The 22791-nt window shown below is 38.6% G+C and overlaps 1 protein-coding gene across 1 annotated transcript in view; it reads right to left on the bottom strand.

The window, feature by feature from the left end:
* Positions 1-214: 214 nt before the first annotated feature.
* EIF2AK3 (eukaryotic translation initiation factor 2 alpha kinase 3) overlaps positions 215-22791 on the bottom strand; it is a 67891-nt gene continuing 45314 nt past the window's right edge. The window contains exons 9-17 of the mRNA XM_078056322.1: positions 22305-22525; positions 21858-21970; positions 18341-18463; positions 15757-15906; positions 13948-14725; positions 10193-10360; positions 5546-5647; positions 2871-2933; positions 215-1416 (exon numbers count right to left, since the gene is read on the bottom strand). Of these exons, the coding sequence (XP_077912448.1) occupies positions 1216-1416; positions 2871-2933; positions 5546-5647; positions 10193-10360; positions 13948-14725; positions 15757-15906; positions 18341-18463; positions 21858-21970; positions 22305-22525 (1919 nt within the window). The 3' untranslated portion in view covers positions 215-1215. The remainder of the gene's footprint in view (positions 1417-2870; positions 2934-5545; positions 5648-10192; positions 10361-13947; positions 14726-15756; positions 15907-18340; positions 18464-21857; positions 21971-22304; positions 22526-22791) is intronic.

The following is a 22791-nucleotide window of genomic DNA, read 5'->3' as shown; positions in this document are numbered from 1 at the left end:
ACGCCACCTGGTTATGAGTCCGGTGACTTTTGAAAAAGACTTGGTTTTGTCACGTCTTTGGGAAAGAACAGAGAAGACACACCTGCCTGGAATAGGTTAGCAAAAGTTTTCTTGCAAGTAGGGTTATGACCCTTCCTAGACCCGTGATCCCATTTTATAAATTTGAAAAACTACCATTTGGGGCTAATTCCCCAAAATAAGAGTCAACTATAAATAATTTTTTGAAGTTTTATTAAATCACTTAGACTTGAAAGAAGTCACAATACTTAACACACTTAAGTGCGTTCTGTACACCACCAACCCAAATGGATTGAGTTCAGAATTTTTATAAATAAAAAATAAACATATTTACAGTGAAAAATAAAAACATGTTAGCAAGTTAGATGATGAAACTGTTATCTAGAATCAGTTTTGGGGAAGTACCAACCTATAGGATTACACATAAAACATTTAAGATTTCATTATGTTTAAAAAGTCCATAATTGAAGAAGTTAGTTGTAATATATGATTCGTGTCTTACTACGGCTTTTTACTTCCCCAAACCAGAACTTTTGGCCAATTTACACAAAAAGCTTCATTTTCCCTTTATTGGAGGTAAAAGTACAAAAAAGCTCTTAAACTCTCCCTAGAACCATCTAAGGAATAAAGCTATTTAATGCTACAAATATCACTATAACACTAGCTATGGACATAAACCATTATACAATTTGTGCTACTCGTCCTCCAAAATAGTGTGGATTCTTTCTTCATTTACACACCAGGACAAAAATGGAGTCAGCTTTTTTTGGAAATTAGTTTCAAAATCATCATCTTGTCTCTAGAAAGCATATTTCTAGAATACAGTTACCACACTGTAGGAACTCTCTTCTGTACTATAAAAATATTTCCCTTTTAATTCTCTCTTTATATTTTAGGGATTGTTTCTACCTCCCCAGGCAAAGGTGAGGGCTATCAAGCTTGGCCAGCCAGTTTCAAGAGACCACTGAAGAAAAAGGACCACACATGATTTATGGATAGCCCTCTCCTGGAGTTTAGCAGTATAGAGTTGGCTCAAATTAGGTTATGTCCCCAAATCCAGTTTAAATATGACTTACAAAAAGTAGTCCCAAATAAAATTGAGCAAAGAAAAAAATTTTCAAGTTCACAATTTTGGAGAGCCACATTCCTAAAAGGCTATTCTGTGTCACCTGTTAGGCGTGCAAATGTAAGTGAAGGCTAATTGCTTGGCAAAGGGCTCCCGGAGTTGCTGGAATGTCTTGAATGTTTTGTTCCCGATGAACTCATGGAGCGAGACCTCTGTCTGAGTACTGTTTTTCCTGGAAGCTCCAAGTCTTCAAATACAGCATTTTCAATGATGGTGGTAGCTTCAGGCCGTTCCATGGGGGATGGAGAGAGCATGTCTTGAACCATCACATACTGAAATATAATAATCATTTTGAAATGAAGGGCCAGGTTTAGACCATGAAACAGTCCACTAAATCAGGAGTCAGAAAAGTTTTTCTGTAAATATATTAAGTTTGCGGGCCAGTTTCTGATGCAACTTCTCAACTTTGCCATTAAAGTACAAAAGCAGCCATAGACAGTAAGTAAATAAATGGGTACGGCTGTGTCCCGATAAAACTTTATTACAAAATTAGACAGCAGGCTGCATTTGGCCTATGGGACATAATTTGCCAACCCCTGTCCATTTTGTGGTAATTGGTTCTTTTCTAACATATAATAAAGGGTCTTAAGTCATATCCTTGAAACACAGACATCATCTGACTTTAAAAATGATTCCATTTCATAATTGCATGTGAATGTACAATTATCTCAATAAAAATTTCAATTAAAAATAATCATGCCAGAAATCAGTACCTAACCCCTTTTCTTGATTTTTTTTTGAGCCCTTCTTAATGTAACATATATTCTTATAAGCCACCCTGGAAACTGATTCATCAGTTTTGCAAAATATATAACAAAGTAATTTTTAGTAAAACGTTATTGCATTTTAGCTTAATGTATCTCTATATTATAAAGTACTTTTTAAAAAAAATTTTATTTTAATTAGGCTCCACACCCAATGTGGGGCTTGAATTCACAACCCTAAGATCAAGAGTCGCACACTCTATCGACTGAGCCAGCCTATAAAGTTCATTTTTTAATGCAGCCCTTCATTATAACTTACAATACTGACAGGTAAATTTAGACTTTTCCCAATTTGATAATTAAAAGACAGTCTAACTTACTTCAATTTAATTATTTAAGAAAATTCAAGATGTATCCATGTGTAAATTTTAAAATGATGTGTTTGTGGACCAAACATATTATGGAATAAAAATGACAAAAGTAACAAAAACAAACTTCCAAGGCTCATTACACACAACTTTTATCATCAGGACCAGCTAAGTTTTTCCTTCCTACTCTTCTGAGCAATTTTACTGTGTCACTCACTCTGAGTGCTTTAACTCCAATCAATGGAAATTAGTGACATCCTGCCCCCTTTTTAAAGAAAGAAGCCAGTTTTTAAGATCCCTCCCCAATTCACTAAAATAAAGAAATTAGTGGCACAGTCACAGCAGTAGCTCTATTGCCCTGAGTGTGCCAGGAGTTCAGCCTTTCTGAAGGGGAAGGAGGCTAGCACGTACAACCGGAAGTCACCCGGCGGGGACCACAGAACACCCGGCCAAAGATCCCACCCAGGACCCCGGCCCGAGTTCCCTCCCGTCTGTGATTTTAACAAGTTGTGTGCTCTTGGGATCAGGTCCCTTTCCTCTCTACACCTCTGGCTTCCTCATCTGTAAAATGGGAAACTGGTGAATTAACTGTGAAGGACCCTTTAAGTTCTAAATTTGATTCTCAAGAAAATAAAAGATCAGAATTATACAAACCTCACGAGGATATTTCTGAGTAAACAGTGGTGGAAATTTGAGATTTCTTACATCAGTTAAGATCTAAAAAGAAAGAAAAGTGTTACTTGCTTTTAAATGTTTTGATATATGGATCCATTTATTTAAATGTATTTTTTTGATACTCTAATGAAGTGACGAAGAAGAAAGGTTGAATATTAAACAGATGGAAAACTTACCAACAGCTTTTCCTGACCTGATAATCTACACTGAAGTGCTTCATGAGCACAGATCTACATGCCATCAAATTATCAAAATCTAGAAAACAATTCAGATATAATTATGCTTTTATTGTACATATTATACTGACACCTGGATTTTAACTGAGAATGGATTGATTTGTGTAAAAAATAACTCATTCATGAGTATACATTTGTGCCCTTAAGTGGGCAACTTTTTCTATTAGTATCTAGCCTCTTTGTATTTGATATGAAAGAGTATATTCTTTCTTCCTCTCTCTCTCTCCCTCTCTTTTTTTAATAATCTCTATGCCCAACCTGGGGCTCAAACTCATGATCCCAAGATTAAGAGTCACATGCTCTTCTGACTGAACCAGCCAGGCACCCCTCTTCTTCTTCTTTTTCTTCTTTTTTGAGTGGGGAAAAAAAAAAAAAACCAACAAAACAAAACCAAAAAAACCACTCAAGTCAATTGTGCTAATTACTGAGTATATAACTAAGCTTTTGAAAGTTCATTAGGAAATTTTCATACATATTATCACTCTCTTTATGTTCCAGAAGAAAGAGACAATAGTTAAAGCATATAAATACATGAGATTCTCAGAGATAAAATACTGAATCCTAAAAAGAATGAAATGTTATAAAAAGGAACAATCTTGGACATTAAAAACTGGATTGTCAAAATACAAAATTAGGAAATTGGAATAACAAATTAAGGAAGTCTTGCAAAAAACAATACACAAAGAGACAAACCAATGGGAAGTAGGAGAAAAAAAGATTAGGCATTTATAGGATTAAGTCAGGAGGTTCAGAAAAAGAAAACAGAGAAAGTGGAGAAGAATTTATCAAAAACTAACACAAGAAATTTGCTAGAAATGAGAGTCACATCTTCTAACTGAAGGGACCTACCAGTTTAAGTACAATAAATGGGGGTGGGGAGGATCAATGAAAGGACTAAATGTCATAATAGCACTGATAATGGGAGAGCCCTAAGAGCTTCCAAAAAGGAAAATAAAACAGTTCCAAAGATCTCATGTCAAAGAATGAGGCACCAGCATTTCAGCAGCCTGAGTTGGGAGAGGAGCAGAGGGAGAGGGAGCAGCAGACTCCCTGCTGAGCAGGGAGCCCCATGCAGGACTTGATCCCAGAACCCTGGGATCATGACCTGAGCCAAAGGCAGATGCTTAACCAACTGAGCCACCCAGGCGCCCCTCTATGTTTGATTTTCTGAGTAACAGTCGAACTGTTTCCACAGTGGCTGCACCATTTTACATTCCTACCAGCAATGCACGGGGCTTCCAATTTTCTACATCCTTGCCAACACTTGTTATTTTCTGTTTTGTTTTCTTTATTACAGCTGTCCTAAACGCTATGAAGTAGTATCTCACTGTGGTTTTGATGTGTATTTCCCTAATGAATAATGATGTTGTGCTTACTGGCCATTTGTGTATCTTCTTTGGAGAAATGTCTATTCAAGTCCTTTGCTCATTTTTTAATTGGGTTGTCTTTTTGTTGAGTCATAATAGTTCTTTGTATGTTCTGGATTACTAGAGCTTTATCAGATATATGGTTCACAAATATTTTCTCCCATTCTGTAGGTTCTATTTTTACTTTCTTGATAGGGTTCTTTGATGTAACTATATAAATTTTGATGCCATATGATTCTGATTCTTTACATATATTGGACCTGTTTCATATCCTTCTAGAAGCTTTTAGAATGTTCTGCTAGTCATTCAGGTTTTTAAATTTTCTTCCTTTTTTCCCATTTATTGTACAGAGTACTTGGTACGTCCTTTTGGTTAGGAACATCTGAGCCTTTTGGTTCGATGTGAGAACTACATCCTCTTCTACTATGGACAGAAGTCAACAGATAAGAAGTAAAACTGATATAGAAATGGCATGATAAGGGCATAAACTTTGGAAATATGGAGGTATGTACCTGGGACAACGGTTAGAAATGTTGAGGGTGACAACCTATGAACGATGGGGAAAAATGTGACTGGCCTCCTTTTAGAAGACTTTCAGTAGTCTTCCTTAAAAGCCATGGTCATGGTTTATTTTGAGAGGAAAAAAACACTAACTATGCTTATTTGCCAGTTTTTAAGTGTATGAGTGTATGGTCACTTGCCCTCTAGAAAATTCTTTTCTGACCAACTAACCAACCGTGTCACTCCCTCTCCATCCCCATTACCCTGCCGTCCCCATCGCTTTGCACGTATTACAAATTTACTGAGTGCAGGATATTGTTATGATATTGTTACAACAACAAGGAACATACAAGAAATTTTTGAAGACTGAGCTTGAGATGGAAGCAAATAGTCTACAAATCCTCCCTGTAATGCTCACGTGAACTTTTCTATTTGCAGTGAACTGCTCTGCTGGCATTAAGGGTAACTTATTCTTCTTTTAAAATGCTTTCTTATGTAAATTTAAGAGTATTTTCTTTTTCCACCTTTTTCGAGTAGGGGGGGAACTTACCCTGACTCTCTCCATCTGAGTGCCGAATGGGTACAGCAATTCAAACAGAATGAGGCCTAGAGAAAAGATGTCCACTTTATGAGAGTAGTTGTTTCCATGAATCTGAAATACCAATATAAAGAAGAAATCTTAGAAAAAAATTAACAGAGATCATAAAACTGGTAACCCGGCATTAGTGAATCCCAAAATTAACCTAGTCACTTCCTGGTCTAGAGGTAACTGTCCGGGTAAAAACGTTAGCAAAGAGTTAATGATCTCTGCAGCCTCTTTTCTTTAACTCACTACAGAAGAGTAATTAAACTACTCAGCATTACAGAAGGAAAGCCCAGGTACTGCTCGGAGATATGCATCAGTAAAAAAGGCCCCGCAGAAACCTGGAGCCTTGCAATGCTAAAAAAGTTTGTGGGAGCCAGTCAAAGCACCTCAACTACCCCCGAGGTGAAGATTTTCAAAGCCAACACTATCTAAAGCAGATCTCTCATTTCTAATCATCTTAGACCTCACCCATTTTTATGAGAAAATCTTCATTACTCCAAACCACTAATCAACTGCGGTTAGCCCTCATTAACGCACTTAATTATGGACTGCTTTGCATTCTTAGTTGTATTTTACATGTGTCTATTTCTTATTGTTCACCACTAGATTATAAAGTCCTGGAGGGAAGGAACTGCCTCTTTGGTGTTCCCATCATCCGGCACTGGGCTAAGTATAGAGAAGGCCCTCAATAAAAACTTATTTGTTCAAATGAACAGAGGAATTGCAGCCCAACTACTCTATTAAACAAAGCCTCATTCAAATTAAAAGTGACCTCCTGGGACTTAGCAGAACCCTTTTATTTGTGAAAATTACCCTAGGCACATATTTGGCAAATGTTAGAGAAGGGCATCACTTTGAAACCGCTCCATAGAGGCATTTTTTTTTTCCTTTAAGATTTTATTTATTTATTTGACAGAGAGAGACACAGCGCGAGAGAGGGAACACAAGCAGGGGGAGTGGGAGAGGGAGAAGCAGGCCTCCCGCAGAGCAGGGAGCCCGATGCGGGGCTCGATCCCAGGACCCTGGGATCATGACCTGAGCGGAAGGCAGTGGAAGGCAGACACTTAACCAACTGAGCCACCCAGGTGTCCCAAAATATATTTTAAAACAATGTCTTAGTACAGCTTCTAAAGCTCGGGTAAGACAATTCATACAAAGTATTCTGAGAGACTTTTAAAGGGACATTTTATAAAGTGACAATTTCTATATTCTTATATATATATAAGAATGTAGAAAAATACAGAAGAATAACAAGCAAATTATTAAGAGAATTATGGCTGTCCATTTTTAACTACCATATTTTCACTACTGTGCGCTGTCAAGGGCAAAATTTCTCCAGCTATCCTTGATTTCCAGTATCTTCAACAACAACAAACATAGTATCACTTATGAACAAACATAGTTATCACTTATCACAGATCTCTCCCTTTCTCAGATGGCAACCCTTTCCTCCAACAAACACACACCCACGTGTGTGCACGTGCGCGCACACACGTCAGCCGCAAGCCGTGATACAGTGAACACAGCAGTGTGTGGGCTGGCCAAGACCACCTAGTGTTTAGGTTTTCGCTGACATTCACATTCACTCATCCACCAAACGTTTCTGCACATCTGCTGAATTCTAGCACCATTGCAGGTGTTGGGGATAAAGCAAAACAAGAGAAAAGCTAGGTCTCTCTTCTGATAGCTTATATTTTAGAGGGGAGGAAAAAACAATTTCAGAGAGTTAAAAATGCTGTGAAAAAAAATAAACAGTATAATGGGATCGATCCGGACTGGGAGTGGAGGGAGAGTCCTCTATTTCAAAGGGTGTTTGGGGCGGGGTGTGGGGGGCTGGGGGGAGGGGCTCCCCACCTTCTCTCCTAAGCACCCAGATAGGAGTCCTTTTATTTAGTCATTCCCATTTTGTTTTCATAATACTTAAAAGTGTGAAGGTATACTCCCAGCCTCTTGAATAATTCTGAAAAAATAAAATAATGCTAAAAGCATTTTAGCATTAATTCTGATACATGTCTATGTAGAAAAATTGGAAAATACAAAAAAGTCCAAAATATCTTTCAAAGCCCTCCACACAGAAGCAGTGGCTGCTGACATTTTCTGGCTCTTCCTTCTGATCTTTTTTCCTATGGATATGAGCATGTATTTACAGTATTTTCATATTTCATACAGTTTTAATTTCCCCTCTCACCAAGTCCTGGCCACATTGTTTGACTGGAATGATTGAATTACTCAGGCCAATGGATTTCTTTTCCTCCTTAAGCCAGTTTGGATACCTTTGGTTGTGAATGATCAACTATGTATAAATAGTCTCTTATAAATTAAAATCTCTGCTACATGTATCCTTGCTAATTTCTAAAGTTATTTGTGGTTTTTCCCTTTAAATAGATTTGCTAGAGAGATTATCTTTTTTATTTAAAACTCTAAAAATCTACCATCATGTTGTGACTTTATTGTTCCACTGTTATCAGTTCTGGTATCAGTTCTTATTCGTGTTCAACTTGTAGCTCCTTGGCCTTGTGCAGAATATTGAATCATTTACACAGTAATGTGCTCATATAATGAAGGGCGTTCAAATAAAATAGAAGTTTGATAACTTCCTATGAATTTCCCTATTTTTCATTTCTTTCATTGTTTTCTTAATGCTTTGCATGAGCAGTTTTACCTTATTACCCACCGAAACATTATTTAGGGAGGGTGTTTTAAATTTCCAGCTATCCAAAACACAAGCAAAACAAATAAAAACCCAAAATCAAATCACTATCATCTTTTTTTACTGCCTTGTGTTCACAGAAAGACATTTACAAGATCTGTTTTCAAATACACTCATGTTTCCTTGTGGTCTTAGAAGTTTGAAATCAAAGTATATCTTATTTTAATTAGTTCATCAATAAATGTTCAAAGGCCAACTATATCTAAGGGCTAATATATATTTCATTTAGCTTCCCCCCCTTTTTTAAAAGATTTTATTTATTTATTTGACAGAGAGAGAGACAGTGAGAGAGGGAACACAAGCAGGTGGAGTGGGAGAGGGAGAAGCAGGCTTCCTGCGGAGCAGGGAGCCGGCCACAGGGCTCGATCCCAGAACCCTGGGATCATGACCTGAGCCGAAGGCAGCCACTTAACGACTGAGCCATCCAGGCGCCCCAGGGCAAATAACTTTTAAGAAACTATCACTTACTGAGTTTTGATGCACTAACAAAGACGAATATGCACAATTACCTGAGGATGCTATTAAATATTCTTCCCTTTCCAACTATCTGTGCAAGGTCAGAATTTCTTCACTTACTTTAGCCAAAATAACAGATCAACAGATTAAATGCAAAGGCAGATATGAGAATCTGACTCTTTTTGTTGTTTTAAGTAGGCTCCATGCCCAGCGTGGAGCCCAATGTGGGGCCTGAACTCATGACCCTGAGATCAAGACCTGAGCTGAGATCAGAGTCAGATGCTTACCTGACTGAGCCAACCAGGCCCCCAGAGAATCCAGCTCTTTAAAATAAGATATTAAAGAGATTTGCAAAAATGTAAACAAATGTCACTCGTCTTGCTAATTTGTTTTTATTCTGCAGAATATTTATTTTTCATAAAAATACCTTTAAGATGTGATAGGTTTAATATTGCTATTTTTAATATATAAAATTTTGGGGCGCCTGGGTGGCTCAGTCGTTAAGTGTCTGCCTCGGCTCACGTCATGATCTCAGGGTCCTGGGATCAGGTTATGATCTCAGGGTCCTGGGATCGAGCCCCAGATCGGGCTCCCTGCTCCGTGGGAAGCCTGCTTCTCCCTCCCCCACTCCCCCCGCTTGTGTTCCCTCTCTCGCTGTCTCTCTTTCTGTCAATAAATAAGTAAAATCTTTAAAATAAATAAATAAATAAAATTTTTATAAATTTCTCTATTTTATCCTCTAATACAGCAAATATTGATAGATAAAATCCCATAAGAAAAACTCTTGGGTTCTCAATCATGTTTACAAGTATAAACAGGTATTGAGACCAAAAAGTTTGAGAACCACTGATGTAGAAGCATATATAAGCTTGTGAGTATCATTAGCTGGGCTGGGCATGCTTCTCTGATGCTCCCAGGATGCCCTGTTCCAATCACTCTTTCAGGCTGTCCTGTTCACAGTGCTTTTCCTTTGGAGACCGAGTATCCCCACAAGGCAACATATTCCAGACCATCTACCTCTCTTTCCTGCCATGGTACATTCTAGAAGTTGCTTGTGAATTACTGGAATGAGCAGCTCAGTAAAGGACCTCTGGCTCTAGCTGGCTCTGAAACAAGTTTTTACATAGTGTACAAAAGAAGGACTAGAGTTAAATTTGGGAGAGAGGCATTCAAAGTCTTCTTCTAAATTTCTGGTTGCTGTCAGGTTCTGGCTCAGGGGTGAGTGCATGCTTTATGCACCATGTTTTTCTTAATCCATCCCCAATTCAGGTTGTAGAAATTGTACCCCGGCTGTGTTGCCTGTGAACACTACTACCAGTTTTCATAATTTTCAGATTTTCTTATTCTAAGAAGAATGTGGATGGAGATTCATGGGGCATATCTAGCTTGCAGCCATGCTAACTAAAAAATCCATTGTTAATTCAGAAGGAAAAGAAAAAACTTGCCTGCTCTGGGCTCATATACAGCTTGGTCCCCACTTGTCCTGTGTGTCTGGCATATGCTGGCATTGGGGTCAGAACCATCTGCTCTTCCTCATCCTGGTCCATTTCAGTCACTAATCCAAAGTCTCCAACCTTGACCACATCGTCCACTGTAAAGAATATGTTGGAAGGCTGCAAAAAATAAGACAGACAAAAGCATAATAGGTGTGCATGGAGAAGGAGAGAAAGTGAAGAAAATGATTTAAATAACTACAGAAGAGAAGTACAAGAAACTAGATATTCTCAAGCATTAAACAGACTAATAAGAAAATAAAAGCAATCCTTCAAAGCTAAGCAAGTACTGTTAGAGTAAGGAAAAGGGAAGGGTAGCAAAGGGAGTGAGCATTTATTGAACATCTATTTAAACTCTTAGAGAATCACATTCTCTAGGGCCCAGTCCTCAATCTCAGTATTCTATATACTCTCCTTTGGCAAGCTTTTTATGTTTATGACTGAAGCCATGATAATAATAGTAGTAATAACAGGAAATGCATATAGAGCACTGGCAATGTGCCAGGAGTTGTTCTAAGCAGTTTACTACTATTAACTCATGTAATACTTACAACCCTATTAGTCCTCTTAGACCCTCATTTTATAGATGTGAAAACTGAGGCCCAGAGAAGTTAAGTGCCCAAGGGTATCCGCCTAGCAAGTGGTAGAGCTGGATTCAAACCCAAGCGGTCTGGCTCCATAAGAAAAAGACTTCTGGTTCACGGCCACGGGACCAGCATTCAGGACAGTCCTTGCCCAAGGGTAGCTCATCACTTCTATTTGATGAATGAATGAAATAGGCTTGCCTTTCGTTTGTGTCTGAGAGGGGGAAGTAGGCTACCAAGGAGAATAAGAGCTCTTCACTACAACTTTGTGCTGCTCTTCTAATACCCGGACGCTCGCATATACTCCTAGACCTCTGTCCCCAGTTCTAACCTCTCATATGTAACTGTTTATAGGACACATCCAACCAGATGTCTCATGGGCTCCTCAAACTTGCCTGTGTGAATTATATCATCTTTCCTTCAGCACCTACTCTAACCGTGGCTAACATAACCACCATTCGGAGCCCTTAAAATAAGGAAAAAGGAAGCCATTTAGCTCATGAAACTGAATTTCATCAGGTTTCAAATACTGCCAGACATAAAGCATTTTATTCCCGAACTCCAAAATACTATTCTACAATGCTGACTTTGAAGCAATTAAGTTATTGTATATAACCAAAGTCTATAGTAATAACCTCCTGCTCTCCCACAGATGACCTTATGTGAGAGACAACAGACCGCGATGCCTTAAATTTCACATCTCCTCCTCTCCCCTACCTTCTGGTGTCAGCTGTTATTTACTAAACACCATAAGAGATTTTTTGGGGGGCAGGGGGTTCTCCAGCATCTATCCCCTGTGCTTCCATCAGAAATACCTTGACTTGACTTTGGGGACTCCCTTTTTCCCAACTGTGCAGCAACCCCGTGGTTCAGGTGGATGTTGTCCTGAGGTTACATCCAGAGGTTGTAGAAGTCAATCAGCACGATTCCATCCCCTGGCCAGGAGACTGATTTAGGGACGGATTGGTGTCCTTGGCTTAGCAATTAGAAGGAAACCCAGGACTCCTTATCAGTATTGGGAGAAAGAGATAGTTTTCTCCCATGCTCTTTTCTCCCCATGCCTATCTATCCAACCACCTCTAAAGACTTATAACCTGTAGCCCTGAGAATTGCTGGCAGCTATCCTGGGACAGTGAGGGAGAGCATGCCTGAAAATGGAAACAAGAAATGGCGATGGGGCAGGGGGCAAATTCTGGGTACATCACTTGATCCTAGATAAAGCTTTCCCTGAATCTTGGACACTTCAGTTACATGGGCCAATAAATTTCCTTTGGGCTGCAAACAAAAGACTATTCAAAATAAAATGATAGGAGCATATAGAATGTGTCAAGCATTGTGCTAAGGAAATAACAGGTGAATAAAACAGGCAGGGAAACCAGAGGATAAATAATACAAGTGTGATGAGAATTCAAATGAGAAATACCAGGCTCTGTGAGGACCCGATGTATTTAAGGAACTGCAAAAAGCCCAGCGTGAAGCCCAGCTAGAGGGAAGAGAAGAGACTGGAAGGAAGTCTGGAGAATCGGGGGCTGGAAAGTGCCAATGACAAAAACTGAGTAAGGAATAAAAGGGAGGAGGGTGGCCAGAAGGTTTAACATGAAGCTCAGAGACTTGGGTCAGAATGAACAGAATGCAGAGCTGTTTAAACTGGGAATAGAAATCTTGGGAGGTAATTTTTCTGGCATCCTAGAAATCTTTAAAAACAATATATCCTTATAAAGGAATCAAACTTTTTGATTTCTAGAAAAACTTAGGGGAAATTAATTTTCTTCCTGGAATTTTTTTGGTACATAGACGAACACATAAAAAAACCTTTAGACAATACTGTAGCATCTAACAAATATTCACTAATATCTCATTAACATTATAAAATTAGAAGGATACTCACTATTAATGAAAACATAATTACATTGCCTTTCAACTTGGCATTTTGTGTGTATAGTAAGAGCTAAGTACAAAAAGAATGTGTATATCAGTTAATTGCTTCTCACCAAATGATAAAGGTTTACTATATTCAAATAGCCAGCACCCTCTCAAGTTAGTATCTGGCTTCTCCTTTCCAACCAAAAGAAATCATCTCTGAACTTTTCCTTCAGTGCAGAATAATTCCTGGGAGTCAGTTTGGGCCCACATCAAAATCACTGAAGCACAGTGATTATATATAATTCAATAACAATTAACTTTAGAAAATAGGAACTAATTCTAATTCTTATCCCCCTTATTCCAAACTCTTACAATATATTCAAGGACTAAAACATGTACTGCTGATATGAGAAGAAAATAACTTGTCCAAGTAGTTACTTTGGTGCCTGAAACAAAAGTTTTTGGCTACACAAAAACAAAACTGAAAATACTTCAAATCAATAATTTAAGCCACGTCCGTCAGAAAAGTACTTATATATTCACTATACATTTACTGATGATCACTATGAGCATATGAAATACAGCAGAAATTAGTCAAGTAAGAGTTCCATATACTTATTTCAGAAACACATACGTAGGATATATTGAGTATTTTAGTAAGAATCTTATATAATTTAGCATATCACATTGCCACAATATTCAATATTGTACATACTGAAAACAGAATCAAAGGCTTTAAAGCTGCAAACAATAACCTGGCTAACTATTTGCTTTCTTTCTCCATCCAGCTTCTCACGCCCTTCCCCAGAGCCTAAATCGTTCAGGAATCAATTCAGAGCTGGCTAATGAAGCAAACTATGTGTCTCCTTCCACTTGGGTCCCTTTCACCATGCTACTTGGGGCCCTCGAGAACTTATGTCAGGGTTACCCAAAGCCATAGGAAAAACAGGGTATATCTGCTCATGGTGGATTTGTCTTTTTAGCCAGAGGACCGGGAATACTTTTTATAGTAAAATGAACATAAACACATCACAGAAGAGAAGACTTGCTCTGCCTGAAGTTTTCAAACCACGAGACTTCTTTCTGTAGCAGGTTCCTCGGGCTACTTCCCCAAGCCTCTGCTCCCCTCTCTGATTGATACCTTTCCTCTCCTTTGCTCTTCAGGGCACTTCAGTTAAAATCTGACAAATACCGAAAGTACTGCTCTCAATCACAGCAGGTCAGACTGAAACCCTTGGGTGAGGTTCCACGAATACAGACCTTGAGGTCCCTGTGCATGAGCCCTTTACTGTGCAGAAACTCTACGGCCTCTGCGATCTGCAGGAAGATGTGCAGACACACACTCCTCTCTCTCTCCTCTATGGTGCATCGGCTGTTCATCCAGTCTTTGAGGTTTTCCTTTCTGCAGAGCTGCATCTGAATGTAAAGATATACCTTTGGGGAACTGGGCTGGAGTTTTTCTGCAGTGTTTTTAGTGAGATCTAAACTTAAAGTGGTCGGTCTTGGAGGAGAAACAGAGAAAGTAGGTTTAGAAGAAGATTTGCTACTGGAATGCTTGAAAGCAGTTAGTTTATTAGCACAATGGTTGCCAATATGCAGTCGCTTCGTTTTGAGCTCTTCTTTACTGGACGCGTTATCACAGCCAGAATCTTCAAATACTATAGAAGAGGATGTTCTCTCCCTTGACCTTTCATAAAGAGAAGCTCCAGAAGGACACAGTTCAAAGCAGTGCCCGTCCTCATTGCCATCCATAGTACCATCTTCCACGTCGCATTCCGTGAGACAACTGTCTTGGAGGTGGCGTGCTGCATCCATGGACTCACTGGTGTCTCCATGGTCCGTTCCTGAAAATTCCAGCGGAGAGAACTGACTCTCAGATGAACTCATCTGGCCACAGGAAATCCCTACTGAAAAAGACCTCCTTTGTGAAGAAGGAGCTATGATTTCAATATGTTCCTTTGTAGAGAAAGGATCCATTCTGCGTATTTTAACCGACGGTGCATCCATTGGACTAGGAGAGCTGAGTGGCCAGTCTGTGCTAGAAGTGGGAGAGATACAAAGGAAAGAGGGGGAATATGTGCTGATTAAATGATCTGAAGCACAGTCTTTATTTTAAAAGCTTCGTCTATAAGAAAGCAGGTACCGAATGACAAACAACACACAGATGAAATAAAAACAGGCTATATGAGACAAAGAACGTTATATTCCATCCATTTCTTCTAAAAAATTTCAATTGGGAAGCTTAATTTTAGACTTGAAACAGTTACCTGGGACTGTCATGCCAGAGCAGCCAGGGCCTTTATGCAAAACACAAAGCGCTGAGGGGCCGCCACGGACAAGGCTGCTGAGTGGCCATGGTTCATGAGCCCTTGTCCAAATTAGGGCAGCAGCTCACAGGGCCCTGCGCCATGGGGCCACCTCACTTGGTCCTTCTGTGGTTTGGCTACTGACTGTGTCTATAAGTGTCATCTTAACATGTTACTTCATGTGGATCTAGGGCTGTGTTTGGTACTTTTAGGTAGGAATTTTACTGGTAAATGGTCTATATGTAGCCTGCTTCCTCTTTGTTCTCATTTACTCATTTTTAAAAGAGCCTTCCTTCCTGTAGCAGAGCATACTTAATATGGGAATTATCTTCAGGTTGCCCAAGTTTAAGTATTTTTAACTGCAAATAGCTTTAAACTAGTTTAATAGTTTTAGAGGAACTGTAAACTGTTAACTACCGAGAAACTGAAAATCTAAAATAAAAAAGTGGTAATGAAAGCAGACAAAACCTCTTAAAAAGAAAAGCCACCGTAAATCCCTTAGCAATTTACAATTCATACAGCCCTATCTACAAATAATTTTTAAAATTCATATTCTAAAAAATAAACTTGTCTTTCTTTTTTTAAATAAACTTTTCAATAAGTGGCTAGAGAATGTTCCAAAACATGATGACAGAGAACAGCATTTTTTTCCTAAAATAAACAAGCAAAACTCATCTCTAGTTATAGAAATGATATTTTATTCACATAAGCAAAAAACCAGCCTAAAAGTACTAGATTTTAAGTCTATGTCTAACCAAGTTACCTTTCATCTTTCAGCCAAATTTCATCCATTTTTTCTTGCCACTTCTCTGGTGGTGCTTCCAACCAAGCATTGAAATATCTAACAATCCCTGGATGGTCAAGCTTGGCTAAGGCTTTAACTTCTCGCATTACCTTTTCCCGAGCCAACTCCCTAAAATACAGAGACAAAGACAATACTGAAGGTTGCTTTTACCTGAAAAAGTAATCACATCTCTAGTGAGAAATAAGAAAATAAAATTCTCTCTTGAATCTAAAATTAGAAACAGATGAGTTAGCCCTAGTGGTACAATTCTAAAAAGCCACACAGTAGGTTTTGTAGTTTAAAAAATACATGTATTTAGGGGTCTTTTTTTCCTTCTAAATATAAGTGCTACGAACACATTGCCTCATTCAAACAAAGCTTTCTTGGACGACTAAAAATGAATGACTACAGATCGTTACAGTTATAAAGACTGCATAATGTTAAATCAATAAGAGGATGAATAGGTGTAAGTGAAGTATTTGGAAAACAGCTCAGGATGGCAGCTCAGAAGGATGGAGAATGACCCTACTGGTACATATGTAATTGGCACATATTACCATCCCAAAAACCTGTATTAGCATGTTTGTTTGTTTAAAGCAAGCCTCAAATACTGACTATCACAGGCAATGAAGTTTAATTAGAAAAGGATCTGGATTTGATTTTCTGCTTTGACAGCTTTTCTGGTAGATCTAATCTCACATTTCTAGGGATCCCACTAACTATTCTCTATACCACCTCCAAGTGCTTTTCCTTGAGCCTTTGTCAGGCTGTTTTGTGTAGCTGGCCATCCCCCCCCACACATGTCTACTGAGCGACAGGCTACTCTTGAATACCCAGCACAAATGTCACCACCTCCAAAAAGCTTGCCTTCCTTGATTTCAGTTACATCTGCACTTTTTCATGAGAAGCTATTTACTAATCTAAGCCACCAGGTCACAACCTTCCTTGCATTGTAGTTATTTGAGTATATATGCAAAAGCCTCAAAGAGTTATTGGTTCTTGGGGGCAGAAGCTTTGCTTAATTTCATATCCTATGTGGTGCCTTGCACATATATTTAAACTACTCAAAAATTATATACCAAGGAAAAGAATTAGTCCCAAGGAAAAGAATTAGTACACAAATCCATCCCAATCTTGTGTCCCTAACTGTTGGACAGAATGTTTAAGCATTTACAAGGACAACAGAGCAATTTGTACACATTTAATCAAGACTAAATAGGAGCTTACAGGCGCCTCGGTGGCTCAGTCAGTTAAGCGTCTGCCTTCGGCTCAGGTCACGATCAGGGTCCTGAGATCGAGTCCCGCATTGGGCTCCCTGCTTAGTGGGGAGTCTGCTTCTCTCTCTCCCTCTGCCCCTCCCCGCTGCTCCTGCATGCTCTCTCTCTCTCAAATAAATAAATAAAAAGTTTCAAAAATAAAAGAATCAACAGGAGCTTGAGTCATGATCCCAGGGTCCTGGGATCGAGTCCCATATCGGGCTCCTTGCTCAGGGGGAGCCTGCTTCTCCTTCTGCCTGCCACTTCCCCTGCATGTGCTTTCTCTCTCTCTGACAAGTAAATAAATAAAATATTAAAAAAAAATAAAATAGATGGAAAAGAAGGCATTACTCAAAGCCCATCATCTCAAGCATGACACTGTTCTGAGTTAGAAATGCTATTTCTGGGAATCTATCCTATGGAAACAGATGTGGTCAAAAATTTATATAAAAGATGGACACTGCAAAGTTGTTTTTAACTGCAACAAATATGAAACCCAAATGTTTAACAATAAGAAACAGTTAAACAAAATATTTCACATGTATCAACTGGACTAATACCCGGCCATAAAATACTTCATTTATTTTAGCATTTATCCTCTTAATAACATGGAAAATGCCAAGGATACAATAAAGGAAGCAACAGATTAAACTGTATTGTATTGGTAACTATGCTACTAACTAGGTAAATTTATGATCAGAAAAAAAATCAAAGGAAATACCCAAAAATGGTAATAGTGAGCATTATTGGGAAGAGAAGACACAGATGATTTTTGTTTTACTACTTTTCCCTGTTTTCCACAATATATAGATTATTTTTAAATGGTGCTATGTAGTAAATATGATTGTCACCATAATCCACTGTGGAAAAGTCCTGAGTGTTTAAGAATCAAAAACAGGGGCAGATTTTTTTTTTTTTAATGTTTTTTATTTATTTATTCATGAAAGTCAGAGAGAGAGAGAGAGAGGCAGAGGCAGAGGGAGAAGCAGGTTCCCCACCTAGCAGGGAGCCCGATGCGGGACTCGATCCCAGAACCCTGGGATCATGACCTGAGCCGAAGGCAGACGCTTAACCATCTGAGCCACCCAGGCACCCCTAGGGGCAGATTTTTTTAAGTTGAGGCAAAGCAATCTAAATAGATCACCCCTTTTCGACGGGTGGTTATCTGGTGGCACTTAGAAGCTAAGATTCAGAAGGTCAGAAACTCTTTTCTATAGGATGGACGGAGTATAGCAAGAAGGACATATTGCCTATGAGATGAGCAATATGGCGCTAGTTGCAAGCCCACTAACAATGCCCTCCCTTACCTGTTGGGGAGGCGAATTCTCTTGATAGCATAATTGCAGTCATCTACTTTGTTTCTGGCTTCAAAGACGACTCCAAACCCGCCACGACCCATGCACTGAACTGGTTCAAAATCTGTTAGATAGCTTAAAAAAAAAAAAAAAAGTAAATTTAATAAGGCAATAGTTCAATCTTACTTTATGATGTATAAAAAGTACATAAACTCAGTGAGTCTCAGAGAACTTATTTTAATAGAGATTATAGTTTAAATTTGACTACTAGTATTCTTTGTTCTAATTTTTTCCTAGGAAATTTATAAAAAATAAAAAAGTTTCTGTTCAATTGGGAATCGCTTGTTAATCACTTGTTCTTACAGCAACTGTACTACTGATCTAACCTGTCCAGAACTTTCCATCACCTACCAAAATATTCTATCCTTCGTTCTCTAAACTTTTGCCTCCTGTGGCATTCTGCACTCAGTTAGAAAAACATAGCTTAGGGGCATCTGGGTGGCTCAGCCAGTTAAGCATCCTGCTCTTGGCTTTGGCTCAGGTCCTGATCTCAGGGTCCTGGGATCAAGCCCAAGTCAGGCTCCACATTCAGTGGGGAGTCTGCTTGAGGATTCTCTCTCTCCTTTTCCCTCTGCCCATTCCCCCCGCCCTCCACCACGTGCACTCTTTCTCTTTCTCAAATAAATAAATCTTAAAAAAAAAAAAAAAGAAAAGAAAAAAAATAGCTTAATCTTATATCAGTGCCTGTAAATTTTATGGAAAAAAATGTAATCAATCCTATTAAGTATTTTTTTTTTTTTTTAGCCAGAAATCTTTCTAGGAGCCAAAGTTGTGTGAAATTGGCTGGGTTGCCTCATGAGTCAGTATGCTCATCACCAGAGGAATTCAGACAGAAGCTGACCCCGCATCTGTGACTTCCAGGCTGACCTGCACATTGTAGCCTCGTCTCCCTTACGCGCCTGACTTCTTCGCTCTGCACTCTAGATTTCAGTTGACTTGCACCAGGCTCTCTCGCAACTTTGGGGCTTTTGCTTCTGCTATTTACTCTACTGAGACGGCCTACTTCTTTGTACTTAATGAAACTCTGTTTTCCCTTCATTCTGCTCATCTCGCCACCACTGTGGAGCCTTCCTAGACCCCTGTCTTAAGTTCTCATAGCACTTTGCACATAGCTTTTTGGACTACTTAAACATAATCTCAATATTTCGCGGGTATCTGTATGCAGCTCACTCTCCCCACTGCCACTGCATTGTGGGGGCCTTGAATGCAGGAAAGCATTCTTGCTTCTTTTTGTATTTCCAGAGCTTGCGCTTACCTGGCAAATAGAAGGTCTAACAAATCTCCATCAAATAATATATGAAAAAATAAATGAATGCATGCATGCTATGGAAGTTGTTCTTTCAGCCATATGGGGGAGAGTTGAATTCGATTATCTTTACTGTCTCTCATAAGGCTAAGTTTATTACTTTATGATTTGCACACTCATATTAATTTAGTAGTTGGCTTAGCTGGGTAGAGCACTGGAGTTGAGGAGAGGCAATCGATCCCAATCCTTCATGGCCCAATTACCTTCACAGAGAATGAAGAACAATAATCTGTATCCCTAAAAATAGCCAGTCAAGGCACTTTGGTACAGATCCATCTCCCCAACTACAAAGCTCATGACATTCACATCCTACTCCTGCAGGGCCAAATGCATTATTGTCCTATATTAAAGAAAGTGAATATGTCGTCTGAAGAGACATCTTATATATGATTATAAACTCTGTAAAATTTAAGAATCATCTTGCCTAAGGTCCCAAATGACAAATGACAAAGTTGAGACTTGAATTCATGACTGAACCCAGGGCTCAGGTTCTTCACAATGCCTACAATATAGTAGGCATTCAATAAACATTAGGTATTATTATAGAGCCTCCCGGATTTGAAAAACAATCAGCTGTACTCGCCATATTGAATAAAGTGAAAGGAAAATTAAATCTAATTCAGTTTCAGAGTATCTTATTCCAGTTCTCTTCACAACAGCCTTATAGATGTATGTTTATTCACTCTACCCTACTCTTCCCTGTCTTTACCTAACTCTTCCTTACTCACAATTTAAGGTTCAATGAAAATGTGACCTCATTTATGATGCCCTCTTGAATCATCACAACCAGTGACTGAGTCACTTATAGTTCATGGCTTTTTCCTTAGCTGTTTGTTTTGCCCAGTATTAACTTCCCTCATAGACTTTAAGCCCCTCCAGAATAGGCCCAGTCTTTTTATTTCTCCCAAAGCCAGAAATACTGTCCTGTGCTCGGTTGTTCAGAGTAAATGTTGAATGAACCATGAATGGCTTTGGTGGTGGATTACCTCGTGAGATTTGTCAGATCTCTAGTTCTCTCCCTTTCTCTGCCTGCTCCCATATTAGTCAGCATCTTTATCAGAAGGGTACTAAAGCCTTTGCCATTTCTTACTCACCTAGTAAATTCGGCTTTGGGAAACTTGTAGCTAAAACAAACTGATTACAGTCAATTCTCAATCTGTGATAATACAGTATGAATGCAGCTTAGATAAATTAGGTCTACACATCATCCAAGTATCACACATTTTTGCTGTAATTTTCAATCTTTTCTGTCATAAAACCATTACCCTAGATATTAAGCAGTAAGGTTCTGTATCTCTTCCTTGTCCCCATATCACCAAGTGCTAAGTACGATACCAAAACAAATGGAAAATGTAGCAATAAATCATGTAATATGAAAAATGAACCACAGAACCACTTCCTGTACCACAGAGCATAAAAACCTGTACGCCTGACAGATGCTAACAGATTCTCTACTTTTATTTTACCTTCAAATTATTTGAATTGCCTACTTTTTAGGTGACTCACCTCCCTCTTCTACTTTTAAAATTACCTACTGGTGTATTTCCCCTCATTTTTCTACTTCTTATTCCAGACAGAATAAAGATGAAATAAATAATTGAAGATTAAGTTAATATATAGAGATTAATATCATACTCTAATAACACAATAATAATTCGGTACTGGTAATGCCAAGCCCAGGACACAGTAGACCCTCAATAACAAAGTTGTCTGAATAAGAACTTCTTTTTTTTAAGATTTTATTTATTTATTTGACAGAGAGAGACACAGCGAGAGAGGGAACACAAGCAGGGGGAATGGGAGAGGGAGAAGCAGGCTCCCCGCGGAGCAGGGAGCCCGATGCGGGGCTTGATCCCAGGACTCTGGGATCATGACCTGAGCCGAAGGCTGACGCTTAACGACTGAGCCACCCAGGCGTCCCTGAATAAGAACTTAATTTTGAACTTCTATAACACTATCTTTATCCTTTTTAGGGCACATACCACTTTGAATAAATTTAAGTTACCTGAGGGTTAAGTCTATATTTTATTTCCCTGGATATCGATACATTAAAGAAAAAATTAAACAAGATCTTAGTTTAGAGGTCATTTCTTCCTTGATTCAAACAGTTGCCACCAGAAGCTGCGGCACACACATACATACTTTATATGACAAGACTCTTACCGTGATACATATCCAGAATTTATAATGTCATTCCAGCTACTGTCCTTAGCTTCTCCACTGACAGAATCATATTTACTTTCAGTTTGACACTGAGTTTCAGATTCCTTCCTTTGCTGATAAGGTGGGGGGAAGAAAAATCACTGTCAAAGCTGAACTGAAGTTAGCTAACAATTTTAAGCTATAAAATAACATTTAAAAAATAAGTAATATGGACAAAAAGAAAAGTATTCTAAGAACACAGAATACAGCATTTCCCTTGTCATGGGAAGTGAAATGGAAGGCCAGATGGGAACAAGTTGAGGAGTGAAGGGGTGGTAAGTCAGGAGAGACGAGGATGGGTAACAATGACTTCATGGTGAAACTTAAGTAAATGTCCCCTTAGCCCCCACCACACACACACTTTCTCCCAACATTCTGAAATACATTAGATTCTAAAAAATGTCTTACTCTGTGAGGATGAGGATGGAAAAGTCTACGCACAATAAAAGTTGTTGCTATGATACAAAACAGAATAGTTCCAACTATTTCTTTCCACCAGTGTAAGAGGAGAACAGGATCCTTTTTGCGAATGTTCTTGTTGTAACTTGGGTTCTCGAGAAATCGGACTGTGATCTGTGTGCTCCGTTTGCTCCTCTCCCTCTTGTAGTATGGTAGATAATAACCATTATCTTCAAAAACAGACATTAAAAGATTTTTTTTTTAAAGATAAACCAATCAGGTCTACTTTTAATTGTTAAAAATTATCTATTTTCCTATCACTTCTATAACTCCTTTTATTATTATATTATTTTATTATAATATTATTTTATTATAATTCCTTTTATTAAAGTTTCATCTCTTCTTTAACACTTTTCAATACCCTCATTATCCTATTTTTTCTTTTTTCCTACACAAACATATTTTCCTTTATTCCATAAACATCACAGATTTTCTT

This window comes from Halichoerus grypus, chromosome 10 (assembly GCF_964656455.1).
Source record: "Halichoerus grypus chromosome 10, mHalGry1.hap1.1, whole genome shotgun sequence".
Classification (NCBI taxonomy): domain Eukaryota; kingdom Metazoa; phylum Chordata; class Mammalia; order Carnivora; family Phocidae; genus Halichoerus; species Halichoerus grypus.
This window is presented reverse-complemented; position numbering and strand designations above follow the sequence as displayed.